General features: G+C 62.7%; 2 protein-coding genes across 8 annotated transcripts; both read left to right on the top strand.

Moving 5' to 3' along the window:
- Nucleotides 1-171: 171 nt before the first annotated feature.
- METRN (meteorin, glial cell differentiation regulator) lies at nucleotides 172-12,507 on the top strand. 5 transcript variants are annotated; one of them, XM_081558313.1, is made up of 5 exons: nucleotides 172-530; nucleotides 4,174-4,418; nucleotides 8,203-8,603; nucleotides 9,356-9,405; nucleotides 9,493-12,507. In XM_081558313.1, the coding sequence occupies exons 1-5, from the start codon at nucleotides 525-527 to the stop codon at nucleotides 9,493-9,495; spliced, it is 705 nt and encodes a 234-aa protein (XP_081414439.1). In that variant the 5' UTR covers nucleotides 172-524; the 3' UTR covers nucleotides 9,496-12,507. The 5 variants fall into 5 exon arrangements, with proteins under 5 accessions (XP_081414439.1, XP_081414436.1, XP_081414435.1 ...); XM_081558310.1 differs by having other exon boundaries at nucleotides 180-530; nucleotides 9,346-9,405; nucleotides 9,493-9,944; XM_081558309.1 differs by lacking the exon at nucleotides 172-530 and adding an exon at nucleotides 3,010-3,174 and having other exon boundaries at nucleotides 9,346-9,405; nucleotides 9,493-9,944.
- Nucleotides 11,769-14,585, top strand: ANTKMT (adenine nucleotide translocase lysine methyltransferase). Of its 3 annotated transcripts, XM_081558306.1 has the most exons (5): nucleotides 13,051-13,349; nucleotides 13,595-13,699; nucleotides 13,788-13,928; nucleotides 14,121-14,171; nucleotides 14,332-14,585. In XM_081558306.1, the coding sequence occupies exons 1-5, from the start codon at nucleotides 13,188-13,190 to the stop codon at nucleotides 14,551-14,553; spliced, it is 681 nt and encodes a 226-aa protein (XP_081414432.1). In that variant the 5' UTR covers nucleotides 13,051-13,187; the 3' UTR covers nucleotides 14,554-14,585. The 3 variants fall into 3 exon arrangements, with proteins under 3 accessions (XP_081414431.1, XP_081414432.1, XP_081414433.1); XM_081558307.1 differs by lacking the exon at nucleotides 14,121-14,171; XM_081558305.1 differs by lacking the exons at nucleotides 14,121-14,171; nucleotides 14,332-14,585 and having other exon boundaries at nucleotides 11,769-13,349; nucleotides 13,595-13,820.
- The last annotated feature ends 360 nt before the right edge of the window (nucleotides 14,586-14,945 follow it).

Here is a 14,945-nt window from a genome sequence, read left to right as displayed (position 1 = left end):
CCCGGGCGCGGGCGCGGAGGATGCCGAGCCCCGCCCCGCCCCGCCGCGCCCTCCCGCGCGCACAGCGCGCTCCCGCCGCGGAGCCCACGGGCACGCGCCGGCCCGGCACGCGCCCCCTCTCCCTCTTGCCACGGGCGCCCGCACAATAACAAACCCGGCGCGCGGCGGGGCGGGGAGCGGAGAGGAGAGCCGGCGAGGGCATGAGGGAGGCGAAGGAAGGTCCAGGCCCGTGAACGGAGAGCCAGGCTGGAGCGCGCCCTGCCTCGGAGGAGCGGCGGGGACCCCGAATCCAGCGGGGCCCAGAGGATCGAGCCCTTGGGCGCCAGCGGTCCGACCGTCCCCCGTCCCCCCTCCCCCGGCCCCTCCTGCGTAACGGACGGCCAGGCCCCCTTCCCCGCCGGGCCGTCACATCCTCCGCGCACCTGTGGATACCAGGCCCCGGAACCCCCCTCAGCGGGGGACACAGTTGCGCACCCGCAGATAAACAAGTGACCAGTAGATCATTTCGGAAAGGGACAAACGCGATGGAGGTTCAAGAGGGCCACGTGATGGAGACCTCCGAGGGTGGTGGTGGTAGTGGGACCTGAGGACAGGACACTAAACTGAGCCCCCAAGGGAGAGAGGGCAGAGGAAGTTGTTCAGGAAGGGGTGTGCAAAAGTCCTGAGGCCTGTGGAGCCAGGCACGTGCCCTCTGGAATGGGCCTGGAGAGAGGGTGGGACGGGGCGGGTTGGGAGGATGCGGAAGGCTCTGTCTGGGCCCCTGGGGATGCCAGGCCTCCCAGCAGGGTCAGGGTGGAGGGCCTAGGCTCATACTGCCCACCGTGGGACCTCTTGGGAGACAGCAGAGGGACCAGGTGTGGGGAGAGGAACGCGGGGTCTTTGCACCAGGGAAAGAGCCTCAGGGCGGAGAGGCAGCCCCCTGAGAGCCTAATAGAAAATGAAACCGGCTGTTGTCTGCAACATTTTGACAGGAAGCAGACCCAGAGGGACTGGAGTGAGGCAGGGGAGCGGGAGAGGGCTGGTCTGGGCGGTGCCGCTCAGGCAGCTGTGTGGGGTGCTGGCAGGGGTGAAGACAGCTCTGTGTGTGGTGGGGACTGGCGCCCCTGTCCTGCTGACCCTGACCAAAGGAGGAGGCGTGGCAGGCTAAGTGCTAAGTCGCTTCAGTCGTGTCCGACTCTGTGCGACCCCATAGACGGCAGCCCACCAGGCTCCCCCGTCGCTGGGATTCTCCAGGCAAGAACACTGGAGTGGGTTGCCATTTCCTTCTCCAATGCATGAAAGTGAAAAGGGAAAGTGAAGTTGCTCAGTCATGTCTGACTCTTAGCGACCCCATGGACTGCAGCCTACCAGGCTCCTCTGTCCATGGGATTTTCCAGGCAAGAGTACTGGAGTGGGGTGCCATTGCCTTCTCCGGCGGGCTAAGTGGGGGTGCGTGAAGACCTGAGGTGACTGGGGAGTGCTGTCTGACCCAGCCTGTCGCCTCCACGTGGGCTCAGCCCCAGGCGGGCAGGGGGCGGTGGGGCAGCCCAGACCCCGACCCCGGTGTGCAGAGCGCCCCGACAGGGAGGCAGGGTTTCACTCTGCGGGGCTCTCGCCCCTCAGCAGGCGCCAGGGCCCAGGCAGAGAGCAGGCTTTGCCCTCCCTTGGAGCTCCCCTCACCTGGGGCTCCCCTCCCCTGGAGCACCCCTCCCCTGGGGCTCCCCTCCCCTGGAGCACCCCTCCCCTGGGGCTGCCCTCCCCTGGGGCTCCCCTCCCATGGGGCTCCCCTCACCCAGAGTGCCTCTCACCTGGAGCACCCCTCCCCTGGAGCACCCCTCCCCTGGGGCACCCCTCCCCTGGGGCACCCCTCCCCTGGGACACCCCTCCCCTGGGGCTCCCCTCCCCTGGGGCTCCCCTCACCTGGGGCTCCCCTCCCCTGGGGCTCCCCTCCCTTGGAGCTTTGCTCATCCAGAGTGCCTCTCACTCAGAGGACCCCTCCCCTGGGGCACCCCTCCCCTGGGACACCCTTCACCTGGGGCTCCCTTCCCTTGGAGTTCCCCTAACCTGGGGCTCCCCTCCCCTGGGGCTTCCCTCACCCAAAGTGCCTCTCACCCATAGCACCCTTCCCCTGGGACACCCCTCACCTGATCATCACATCACCTAAAACACCCCCCTCACTGGGGGCACCCCTCACCTGGAGCTCCCCTCATCTTGATGCCTGGGCACAGAGAAGTCTCCCTAGCCCAGGCAGCTGGGAGTCTCCAGCTCTGGAGCATGAGGGGGTGAGGACAAAAGGCCATTGGCACACTGTGCCCTGAGAACCTGGGGGCTACGAGAAACGGAGCCAGTCACATTGGGGAGCGGAGCTGCTTACCTCGTGGCTCTGCATCCCCGAGCTCCTCACAGGGTTCCTTCCTCAGGCCTTTCCTTAGGGGTGAGGTGTGTGCTCCGGGATCACAAACCTGGGCTCAAGTCCTCCCCCCGAGGTGGGGCCTCAGACAAGCAGGTCCCATCTTGGAAAGTGAGTCTGGGCCCAAGGGGTTGCCCTGGAGATCCTGGTGTAGCATGGGTGGGGACAGCCCCATGCTCCCCAGAGGTCAGGCTGCCCTGAGCCCGCAGGGAGGACAGACAAGGTGCCCCCACTGCCCCGCTCCCCACCCAGAGGCAGGGGCCCCAAGAGGGCCTGCGAAGGGGACCACGTGGCGTGGGGCGGCCACAGGTGTGTTTGGCGGGCCTCAGCACTCTGAAGCCAGATGGGAACCCAGGGAAGTGAGAACCTCGCAGTGTGGGGTGGCCCTGGCAGCTGTGGGAGGCTGTGGGCAGTGGGCGGTAGGCCTCTGCTGCCTCCAGCTTCTGCTCCCTGCCTTCCCTCCTCCTGGGACCCAGGCCCAACTCACCAAGGCAGGGGAGGGGGTGCGGGGGGTGGAGTGGCCAGGGCTGAGGATGACTCAGGGCCCAGCTCTCACCAAGGCAACCCTGTTGCCTAGCAATGGCAGTTTCCCAGTAACGTTGTCTCCTAGCAATGGGATATTTTCCCCGGCCCTGGCTGGAGCCTGGCAGTTATTTTTAGCTCAGCTGCAAATCAATCTGCAGCTGCATTTTTGGCTCCTGGAGAAGATGCAAGGTGTATGTGGGGCGGCGGGAGGGGGGCGGCGGACTTCTCGTCAAGGGAGGAAACTTGCCATGTGTCCTAAGGTACAGGCTCATAGGTGGGCCAGGCCAGAGTCCACCTGGGAGGGGGGTGGGGGCTGTGCAGGTGAAGGGGAACCAAAGGTTGTTCAGGCTTCCCCAGGCGAGTTGACAGATGTGACTGTCTCCCTGATGGGGTCTCTGGGAGGGCCGGTCCCACCAGCACCCTGGGGCTCCCTAGGTCAGGCTGGCCAGGAGCCTGCCCGGCCAGTGTTGATGGTGGGCACCCCTGGCATGTGCCACTGGGTGGCAGCTTCCGGGCACCACTTGGCTCTCGGCTGTGGGAACCATCCTGGTGTCTCCGGCCCCCAGCCCCTCCAGGAGTGATGGTGCCCTGCCCCACTTCAGCTGGAGCACACCATCAGGAGGTCTGGGCGCCCACAGGCTCAGCTGGCCTCTGCTCAGCCCACGTCTCTCCCTCTCCTCAATTTTGCTGAAATGAGAGCCCAAATGAGAGGTCTCGGCATCTGGGAGAACATGACCCCTCTGGGCTTTCCCACCATTTCCTCAGGAGCCCGGCTCACTGACCCCTCGAAGCCAGCTCCCACCTCCCACTGGCAAGCTTCCTGTTCCTGGTTTGCCCTGGGTGCCAACCAGACCTGGGGCATTGTTCCCGTCCGTCCAGCCCCACTGATTCCGCCTGGGCTTTGCGTGGCTCTCACAGGCCCCGGACCGGCCCAGCCCTACCCCAATCTTGCGTGCTCCTCACCTGTGCCCTGCACCCTATGGGGCTGCCCCCCTGCTGGAGGGCAGGGCTCACCTGAGGCTGCTCCTGGTTCCACTATCTGTTCATCCCCAGCCGGGACCTGGACTTTGAGTGGGAAATGGAGAGAGGCCCATTTTGGAGGGTCAGGGCACTGAAGGGTCTGGAGCTACGGGCGCACGCAAGAGCCTCCAAATGGAACACAGCGTCAGGGGAGTTACCTGAGATTTGGGGTGTCATTCGTCTGTCGACGCCCTCACTCTCTGGGTATTTACCGAGCACGTCTTCTCCTGTGCCCACAGCCTTCTGGGCTTCTTGATGTGGGCAGCAGACCTCTGATGGCTAACCGCACCGGGCGCTTCAGAGAAGCACCCCTCGCAGGCCGCGGGGCCAGGAGCTGTGAGCAGAGGCAGCCTGCGGGGTCTTCTTCCAAAGGTGACAGTCAGCACCACCACCCAGCCCTTGGAGAAGCAGCTGGGCAGGAGGAAGGGGAAGCTTGCTATCGAGGGGCCACCTCAGGGCCAGGCTTGTGCCCTCTCCAGACCAGGTCACTCTTTAGGAACCCCTCCCAGGGACACTGTCCCATTCTCAGGGAGTGGGAGGGGGCAGATGGGGAGGGTGGGAAGCCAGGGCTCCTGGCCAGGGGAGGACGATCTGACACAACTCCCCACACTGACACCGCAGGGCGCCTGACGCCCACTGTCAGCCTCACCAGCCCGGGGCAAGGGCGTTCCAGGGCCCTGGGAGTCCCTCCAGAACTGGACCTAGGTCTCAGCAAAGGCGACTGACTGGGATTCCCATTCCCTTCCTCCCACTGGAGACTCCTTTGCCTTCTATGTGCCCAGTGCCATGCCCTGTGTTCAGTTCAGTTCAGTTGCTCAGTCGTGTCTGACTCTTTCTGATCCCATGGACTGCAGCACACCAGGCTTCCTTGTCCATCACCAACTCCTGGAGTTTACTCAAACTCACGTCCATCGAGTCGGTGATGCCATCCAACCATCTCATCCTCTGTCGTCCCCTTCTCCTCCCACTTTCAATCTTTCCCGGCATCAGGGTCTTTTCAAATGAGTCAGTTCTTTGCATCAGGTGGCCAAAGTATTGGAGTTTCAGCTTCAGCATCAGTCCTTCCAATGAATATTCGGGACTGATTTCCTTTAGGATGGACTGGTTGGATCTCCTTGCAGTCCAAGGGACTCTCAAGAGTCTTCTCCAACACTACAGTTCAAAAGAATCAATTCTTCGGCGCTCAGCTTTCTTTATAGTCCAACTCTCACATCCATGCATGACTACTGGAAAAACCATAGCCTTGACTAGACGTACCTTTGATGGCAAAGTAATGTCTCCACTTTTTAATTCCAAGGAGCTTTTTTTCCAAGGAGCAAGCGTCTTTTAATTTCATGGCTGCAGTCACCATCTACAGTGATTTTGGAGCCCAAGAAAATAGTCTGTCACTGTTTCCACTATTTCCCCATCTACTTGCCATGAAGTGACAGGACTGGATGCCATGATCTTAGTTTTTTGAATGTTGAGTTTTAAGCTAACTCTTTCACTCTCTTCTTTCACTGTCACCAAGAGAACCTTTATTTCTTCTTCACTTTCTGCCATAAGGGTGGTGTCATCTGCGTATCTGAGGTTATTGATATTTCTCCTGGCAATCTTGATTCCAGTTTGTGCTTCATCCAGCCCAGCATTTCGCATGATGTACTCTGCATATAAGTTAAATAAGCAGGGTGACAATATACTACCTTGACATGCTCCTTTCCCAATTTGGAACCAGTCTGTTGTTCCATGTCCAGTTCTAACTGTTGCTTCTTGACTTGCATACAGATTTCTCAGGAGGCAGGTAAGGTGGTCTGGTGTTCCCATCTCTTTAAGAATTTTCCACAGTTTGTTGTGATCCACACAGTCAAAGGCTTTGACATAGTCAATGAAAGTTGGCAATTTGATCTCTGGTTACTCTGCCTTTCCTAAATCCAGCTTGAACATCTGGAAGTTCACAGTTCACATATTTTTGAAGCCTGGTTTGGAGAATTTTGAGCATTACCTTGCTAGTGTGAGATGAGTGCAATTTTGTGGTAGTTTGAACACTCTTTGGCATTGTCCTTCTTTGGGACTGGAAAGAAAACTGACCTTTTCCCATCCTGTGGCCAACTGCTGAGTTTTCCAAATTTGCCAGCATATTGAGTGCAGCACTTTTATAGCATCATCTTTTAGGATTTGAAATAGCTCAACTGGAATTCCATCACCTCCACTAGCTTTGTTTGTAGTGATGCTTCCTAAGGCCCACTTGACTTCACATTCTGGGATGTCTGGCTCTAGGTGAGTGATCACACCATCATGGTTATCTGAGTCATGAAAATCTTTTTTGCCCTGTGCACCCCTTTCTAAATTCGTAGTTGGGTAAAATACATATAAAACTTAGCATCTTCACCATTTCCAAGTGTACTGGGGTGTCAAGTATGGGTGTCATACCACTGTCACCACTATCACCCCAGAATACTCTAGTCCTCCCAGATGAACACCCTGTCCCCATTAAACACCAATTCCCCATCACCTTGCCCCGAGCAACCTCCATTCTACTTTTTCACTGTGAATTTGACTGTTTTAGGTACTTCGTGTGAGTAGACTCATATTTTGTGCCTGGCTTACTTCACTGAGAGGCTTCCCAGGTGGTGCTAGTGGTAAAGAACCCACCACTTGCCCGTTCAGGAGACATAAGAGACTCGGGTTTGATCCCTGGGTCGAGAAGCTTCCCTGGAGGAGGGCGTGGCAACCCACTGTAGTATTCTTGCCTGGAGAATCCCATGGACAGAGGAGCCTGGTGGGCTACACAGTCCATGGGGTCATGAAGAGTCGGCCATGACTGAGTGACTAACACTTTCACTTTCCCACCTGCCTTGCCTAGGACCAGGGGCAACTGAGCCCTTGAGTCTGGTGGGTGCCTGGCTTTTCATTGGCCTGGAAGGGCTGTGGGGCCGGGGAGGAGGCGGTGGTCTGCTCGGTCTGGCAGCAGCTCCAATGCCGCCTTCCCGTGGGCACCGTCTGCCTCAGCTGTCAGGGTGGACTTCTGGCCCAGGGCAGCAGGAGGCCAGGGCGGGGGGACTTCACACTGAGAGGGTCTACGTCAGCCAAAGCTCTCAGGGACCCCAAGCGGTGCAGTACTGAGGCTACAGTCCTGGGTTTGGGCTTAAGGCCTCTGTAATCAAACCCAGGGTTTCACCAGGCTCTTTGGGGCCTGTCCGCTGGGTCCACACCACGACGCCTTTGCCAAGGTTGTCTGCTGTCCTCCCTTTTGTCTGGCCGTCTCTGCAATCCCCACCTGGCCACCACCCGCCTTTCCTCTTGCCTTGGCCTCCACAGTGACACGGGGGCGAGTTTCCTCTAAGAGAGTGGGCCTGGCTCCAGCTTGGCCGGACCTAAGGGGCCCTGATTCCGGGGCTAGGGCCGTTCTTACTCCTGCTTCTTCACCGAGCCTGAGCCCGCCTCTCGGGGTTACCCACCTGGCATGTGGGAAGTCACCAGGCCCAGGTACCACTCTTGGAGAGAGCCCCCCAGATGAAGCCCCCCAACCCCAGACGTTCCAGTGGGCACCATTGCCGCCAAGGGCCTGGAGGATAGGGGCGGAGCAGGATGGCGTGCAGGCCGAGGCTGGAGGCGGGCGGGGAGTGGGGAACCTTAAGGAGGTGACGCAAAACTCTCCGGTCCGCGGAACCCCCTCCCCGGCGCCTCCCGGGCCCCTGGCGATCCGCCCACCCCGAGAGCGCCGCTGCGATTGGTGGAAAGTTCGGGGCCCGCGGCGCGATTGGCCGTCCGGCTCGCCCACTGCCTGCCCCTCTCCCAGGCTCCGGCCCAGTGCGCCGCCGGCGGCGGGCGGTGGGGGGCGCGCGGGGCCGGGGCCGGGGCCGACGCCCCGGCTGCTCCCGCCGCGCCCCCGCGCGTCCCCCGCGCCATGCCGCCCCTTGCGCTACTCTGCGCGTTTTGCTTCTGCTTGTTGGCCGCGGCCGCTCGCGCCAGCTACTCGGAGGGCCGTTGCAGCTGGAGGGGCAGGTACTAGCCCCGCTGGAAGCCCCCGCGGGCCAACCCCTCGGAGCTGTGTGCGCCTCTTAGGCGGGGGCTGGGAGATGTATCGCCCGCCCTTTCGTGCGCCCCGTCCTGGCGCCGAACCCTTGCCTTTGCCACCTTTGCCTCCCAGTCTCTGAACCCCGGGCCTCAGTTTCGTTCTCCACCAAGTGGACGCGGCTCTTGGTGCCTGCGGGGACGGGGTGAGGGGGAACGGGGCGGCCGGGTGGGGACGCCGGCCACCCGTCTCAGCGCCGCCTGTCCGTCCGCAGCGGCCTGACCCAGGAGCCCGGCACCGTGGGACAGCTCTCCCTGGCCTGTGCGGAGGGCGAGATCGAGTGGCTGTACCCGGCCGGGGCGCTGCGCCTCACCCTGGGCGGCTCCGAGCCCGGCGCGCAGCCTGGCATCGTCTGCCTGCGGCCGGCGCGGCCCTTCGCAGGCGCTCAAGTCTTCGCGGAGCGGACAGGCGGCGCGCTAGAATTGCTGCTGGCCGAGAGCCCGGGCCCGGCCGGGGCTCGATGCGCGCGCTGGGGTCCCCGCGAGCGCCGGGCCCTCTTCCTGCAGGCCACCCCGCATGCCGACCTCAGCCGCCGCGTGGCCTCCTTCCGCTTCGAGCTGCGGGAGGACGGGCGTCCGGAGCTGCTCCCGCAGGCCCGCAGCCTTGGAGCGAATGGTGAGTGCAGGTCGGGTGGAGACCTGACTGTTCTCCCCACCGCACAGGGGGAGAAACTGAGGCGGCGTGTCACAGGCAGGGCAGGTGGGTAGGGGCGGGGTGCAGAATCCCTGAAGACGATGCCAGGCAGGGCCACCCGGGCCCCTGGTCCTGAAGGGCTGGGGGAGGGGATGACGGCCAAAGCTGTCCAGGGCTCCCTGGCCCAGCGGTGGACCTCCCTCCCCTCCCCCAGCCCAGTACAACAGAAGTCCACTGTGAGCCCGTCACCATGGAGACGCAGCCCCGCCTCCCCGCAGGGCACCAGGCCCAGCTCTTTGCTCTCCTGGAGGTCTGAGCTGACTCCACAGGGGATGGGGGCGGTCTCTGCTCTGTCCCCTGAGCCCTGAACCCATCATAACCTCTTGCCCCGCGGGCTGGGCTGGTGTCTTTGGGCCCCAGGAAGCAGCTTTGGGAGACAGAGCTACTGCCTGTGGTGCTGCATGGGAGACGGGTGGGCACCCGGCCCTGGAGCTCTAGGGCTGTAGGCCCTGTGCCTGCATGCCGGCCCATGTCTGTGTGTGCATCACATACACACGAGCCTTTAGTGTTACAAGTGCAGGGTGTCTTCAGAGTGTGCATGCAAGTTCCCTGAGACCCCAGGTGCCATCAGACCCTGAGGTGGGTCTGGGAGCTTGCCCTCGCCCTCCTGTATCCAGCTGGGGGAGGGCTCGGGGCTCTACTCCTGACCTGCCCTGCATGTCAGCTGCCTGCAGACCCTGCAGTGATGCCGAGCTCCTCCTGGCCGTGTGCACCAGCGACTTTGGTGAGTGCCCCGCTGCGGGGCGGTGTGGTGGGGAGGAGCCGGGGCCTGTCTTCCCCTGAGGCCACTGGCCAACACATGTCCCCACAGTGATCTACGGAACCATCCTCGGGGTCGCCCACGACGCAGAGCTACAGGAGTCTGTCATCACCGTGGCAGCTGCCCGCGTCCTCCGCCGGATGCTGCCGCTTTTCCGGGTGGGGGACCCCTGGGGCCAGGCGCAGGCCTCCATTCGCACCCCACTGCACTGCGGCGTGCGCCCCGGCCCTGGCACCTTCCTCTTCATGGGCTGGAGCCACTTCGGTGAGGCCTGGCTGGGCTGCGCTCCCCGCCTCCAGGAATTCAGCCGTGCCTACGCGGCTGCCCACGCTGACCACCTGCACCCCTGCAAGGTGGTGCTGGACTGACAGGCCTGGGAGCAGGGTGCCGGGGAGGGCTGGGGGTGGCCTGCAGACGGCATCACAGCGTCACATGCTTTTGAGGTAACAGTGATGACCAATAAGAGCGCTGAATGGATGAGCCAGTGTGCATCTGGTCCCCAGCCCGGGCAGCCTCACTCTGTTCTCTCCTCCCACAGCCTCGGGGGCTGTGTAGGTCCCTTCAGAGAGCCCAAGACTGCCACCACTCAGCCCACGCCCAGGCATGCAGGGACTGCCTCTCATGTGACCCTCAGTCTGCTGCCCCAATGCCAGGTGCTTCTACCACTCAGAGTGGGAGTGAAAAGGGGCCGTAACCCCCAAGGTCTCAGGTGGGCAGGCAGGCGACCCCACTCCCACCCTGAGGGAAGGGGCTGGCAACCTGGCCAACTTCCCCAAGGGGTGTGCCACAAGCCCACCCATGGGGAAGAATGGGCCTCTGTCCCCAGGCCCCTCTGATGTGCCCCACCATAGCTGTGGGGTCTCTCCTGCAGGGGTCCTATTTGTTGCCCATTTCCGGTGGGTGGGAGCACACAATGGGGTCTCTTAAGGACCATTTCCACCCCCTCTCCCCAGTGGCCTAATTGTCGTTGCCCCGCCTTCCTCTTCAGCCTCAGTGAGCTCTGGACCTCGCTGAAGGCCCTGAGGCTGAAAGGCCTCAGCGCTGGGCGGCAGGCGTGGGAGGGGTGAGGGGGGCTGAGCATGGGGGACTTCGGAAGCTGGAACCAGCTGGCTCTGCTGACCCAGTCCCACAGCTCAAGTCTGGGGGGATTCCTGGGCTGAGCCCCAGAAACAACTTTCCTGGCAGTCCTCCCTGCTGGCAGAAACTGAGGCTGGGAGGGGAGCAAGGTTCCTCAGGGCTCCTGCCAGATTCAGCTGGTCTAGGTGCCTTGTGTGGCCACGCCCTGTGCGGACAGCAAGTCACTCCAGTGGCCGCCCTGGAGTTTCCGTGGAGCAGACTGTCTAAGGCTACAGTGTTGCAGGGACCTACGTCTTCACTTGGACGGGCCACTTGCTGAGGGGACTGCTGAGAACTGTGAGTGGGAGTACAGTCACCCTGGAGGGCAAGCGCCCCTGGGTTCCTCCCACCTCTGCTGTTCTTAAGGCTCTTTGCAGAGCCTCTTGCTCCCCCAGACTCAGATTGGCAACCCCGGATTGCTTGGGGTTCAGGCCCCAGACCTCCTCTCCAAGTACATCCCGAGTACATTCAGAGCGAGGCCAGCCTCCTGCCTTTAAATACCACCAACATGCTGATGATCCCACATTTGGATCTCCCATGGACCTCTCTCCTCGACCAGACCCTTGTATACCTGTTTCCCTCTCCCCCAACAGGGAGTATGTCAGTAAAGACCACAGGAGAAGGAGGGGGGTGTGCTCTCCTGCCCTCTCCTCCTCTCTGTCTGCCCAGGCCCTGGCCGAGGAGGGCTTCCCCTCCGGATCTGAGGGGTGCCTTACCCTTGGCTCTTGGCATGATGCTCTGGCCAGGTCTCCTCTTCTTTGGGGAGAGGCCTACAGCCACACCCAGTGGTCACTGTGGATTGCCTCTAGGACCATCTGTCACAAAAATGTAGGGCAGCTGCCTTGGGGTGGGCCCTCGGCTGGACACGCCTCTACCCACCTTCCCCAGGAAGTGCCTCCGATGAAGCACCTCTGATGCACACATCCTCCTCCAGAGAAAGTGTTGGCTTTGCAACCAGCTCAGGAGGAGCAGAAAGAGCAGGAGTGGGTGTGGTCAACAGGGCTAAAGGAGCCCTAGGGTGCTCTGGGAGGAACCAGCAAGGCTTGGGCTGGGGGCTTCATGCCTGCCCTCCAGTAAGTGGCCAAAGGGAAACGGTGTGGGTGAGCGTGTGGGCAGGGGCTGTGGGAGCAGGTGCCTTTGGGGCACTGCTGGAGGTGTGCACTCACAGAAGTGTGCACCGGTGCCCAACGGTGAGGGGCAGATGCAGGTGTGAAGGTGAAGGACTTGTGAATGTCCTCATGGGGGAGTGTGGGTAGGTGCTGTCATTCAGTTGACCAGCTTTTATTGAGTTTCTTTTAGGTGCCAGGTGCTGTGCCAGGCACCAGGAATAATTTGAGGAACTAACAGAGGCAAGAATGGGATGCTGTGTAAGTCCAGTGCATGTCCTCCCTTTCTGGGGAGGGGCAGTGGGAGCCAGGAAGGAGGCAGGAGATTCTGGGTTGGGGGTGGGAGCAGCCCTCCTCCTCTCCGGTACTCAGGTCTCGGGAGCAGGGCACAAGGACACCTACCTGTCTTTCATGCTGGTGGCAGTGGGGCCCCAGTGTGAGGCAGTCTGCACTTGGAGAGGGGTCAGTGGTATCCGGCAGGCCCATGTTGCCTAAAGCAGTGTCCGACCCCGCTGGGCCTCCTGACCGGGCCATGGATGGAGGAGGAGCAAGGCCACGGCCTGTGTGCAGACAAGTTTCTACCACTCAAGGACTTCTGGCCTCAGGAGGGGGTCCTGGCTCCGTCATGCCACTTGCCTCTCCCGTTCCCGGGTTCTGCCAGGGCACTTCTGGGAGCTCGATCTTTCTTTGTGCGATGTTTTCTGGAGAAGGGAGGTGGTCTCCCCAGTTCCTGGGGCTCTTCCTCCCACTCCCATGGCTGGGCCAGTTGCCAGAGGGTCTGGCCCCTTGTATTCCGCTCCCCTCCGGTCGCGCTAAGACAGCCAACATCTATCTTCTCAGTTCAGCTGAATTTCTCCTTTGTCAACCCGCCCGCCGGCCCCTCAGCGGAGCCCCAACACCCCCGCCCCCGCCCCCGCGCCTGCAGAGCCCGGCGTTTCCCACGCACTCGGGCTCGTTGCCTTCAGCCGTGGGAGGGGCCCGAGCCCCCCGAGACTGCTCCTGGGCTCGGCTGGCGATCGGGGTGTGCAGGCCGCCGCCTCAGCCGCGCGAGCCCTTCCCTGCGGGCGGACCGCCGCCCCTGGGCTCCAGCCAGGCCGCACGGGCCTCCGCCGCCGGTCCGCGGGGCCCGGCAGTGCCTCCCATGGGCGGCCCCCGCTCTGGGACGCGCGGCCCCGGGTCTGCAGCAACAATACGCGGCTGAGGGACGAGCGCTACGCGCCGCGTGCTGTGCGGCCAGAACCCCCCAGGGTCGCCCCGGAACCCGCGGGACGGGTCCGGGACCCGGGGGAAGCAGGACGCGCGCGGACCGGCCGCTTCCGGCGTCTCGGCTCGGCCACCGCTCCGCCCCTTCTGGCGTCGGCGCCCCAGGGTCGGGCGGGCGCGGAGCAGGAAGGAGCTGCGCGGTGCAGGCCGAGGGCGGCGGGGCGGGGCCAGCTGCGGCCGTGGGCTGGGGCGTGAGGGTCTCGGGCCTGAGCCGGGGAGGGTCCCTGCGGCGGGACGCCCCTAAGCCAGTGCCCCACAGCCATGGAGCAGGACGACCCGGCCGAGGCGCTGACGGAGCTGCGCCAGCGGCGGCCGGGCCCGTTGGAGCTGCTGCAGGTGGCGGCGGGCTCGGGCCTGGCCGCCTACGCCGTGTGGGCGCTGCTGCTGCAGCCCGGCTTCCGTCGCGTGCCGCTACGCCTGCAGGTGCGAGGCCATGGGCGCGGCTGGCCCGCGCCGGCCGGGTGGGCCGGGCTGGGGCGGGGCGCTGAGCGCAGGTGTGAAGCGGGGACGGGGCGCTGAGCGCAGGTGTGAAGCGGAGGGTGCTGCTGCGTCGGTGCCGGTGGGGCTGTGGGGTGGGGCTCGCTTCAAGTGGGACCTGACAGCCCTCGTCAAGAGAGGAGGCCCAGGAGGCGGGCCCCCACCCTCACAACCCCGCCTTCCTCGTCCAGGTGCCCTATGTTGGTTCGAGTGCCAGGCAGGTGGAGCACGTGTTGTCGTTGTTGCGAGGCCGTCCTGGGAAGACAGTGGACCTGGGCTCTGGGGACGGCAGGATTGTAAGGACTGTATGTGTTGGGGACATCTTTGCTTACCTTTTCTGTGAGCGCGCCTCCGCATCTCTTGGTCCTGACTCTGGGCCCACAGGTGCTGGCTGCCCACAGGTGCGGCCTCCGCCCCGCTGTGGGCTACGAGCTAAACCCCTGGCTGGTGGGACTGGCGCGGCTGCGTGCCTGGAGGGCAGGCTGTGCTGGCAGTGTCCGCTACCACCGTGAGGACCTCTGGAAGGTAACCCAGGGAGCCCTGGACTCCCTCAGACCCCTCGCCTGATCTCCACGCTTCCAGTTCTGGCTTGGCCGCTCTGCTGACAGCGCCGGGTGCCTCTGTCACCTGGCATGCTGGGGCTGGGCCTTGGAAACTGTAGTGACTCCATGTCCACCAAATTTCTTTCCCAGCTGGGGTGACTTCCTCTTCCTGCAGGTGAGCCTGAGGGACTGCCACAATGTGTCTGTGTTCCTGGCTCCTAGTGTGGTAGGTCTGGAGTTTCCCGACTCCATGGGACACCTAGGCCATCCCCAGTGTAGGCATTGGACCTGGAGGAGCTGCTAGGGGGAGCCATGTGTGTGTTCTTAACCCCACCCTCCACCCCACTGACTCCCCCGCCCACACCGCCATCCCCTCTCTCCCACAGCTCCCATTGCTGGAGGACAAGCTGCAGGCAGAGTTGCCTGCAGGAGCCCGCGTGGTGTCTGGGCGCTTCCCCCTCCCCACCTGGCAGCCTGTGGCTGTGGTAGGTGAGGGCCTGGACCGAGTCTGGGCCTATGACATCCACAGAGGTGGGCTAGCTGGGCAGGCTGTGCCAGGGCCCGGTTCTGCCTCTGTACTTGAAACCCCCAATTCTCAGACTGGCTGACTGCACGCAATAAAGACTGGGCTCCACCCTGATTCTTTTTTTTAATATTTATTTATTTGGTTATGCTGGGTCTTAGTTGCAGCACAGGGGATCTTTTGAGAACTCTTAGCTGTGGCATGTGGGATCTAGTTCCTTGACCAGGCATTGAACCAGGGTGCCCTGCATTGGGAGCGTGGAGACTTAGCCACTGGACTACAAGGGAAGACCACAACCTGCTTCTTGTTGGCTGGAGGGCTGGGTGAAGTCATCTTCCAGGTGGGTGCTGTGGGGAGAGCTCCATGCTGGCTGGCTATGAAGAGTTCTGCTTCAAGTTTGCCTGTTGACCAGTTAGTGGTTGCAGGTCCTTGGGTGCTGGAGCTTGTCTGAAGGTATGGCCCCCACTTTTCAGGGGT

The sequence above is a fragment of the Giraffa tippelskirchi genome, chromosome 13 (genome assembly GCF_054371585.1).
Source record: "Giraffa tippelskirchi isolate mGirTip1 chromosome 13, T2T-mGirTip1v1.2.pri, whole genome shotgun sequence".
Taxonomy (NCBI): Eukaryota; Metazoa; Chordata; class Mammalia; order Artiodactyla; family Giraffidae; genus Giraffa; species Giraffa tippelskirchi.
Note: the sequence above shows the minus strand (reverse complement) of the source record. Positions and strands in the feature narration are given on the sequence as shown.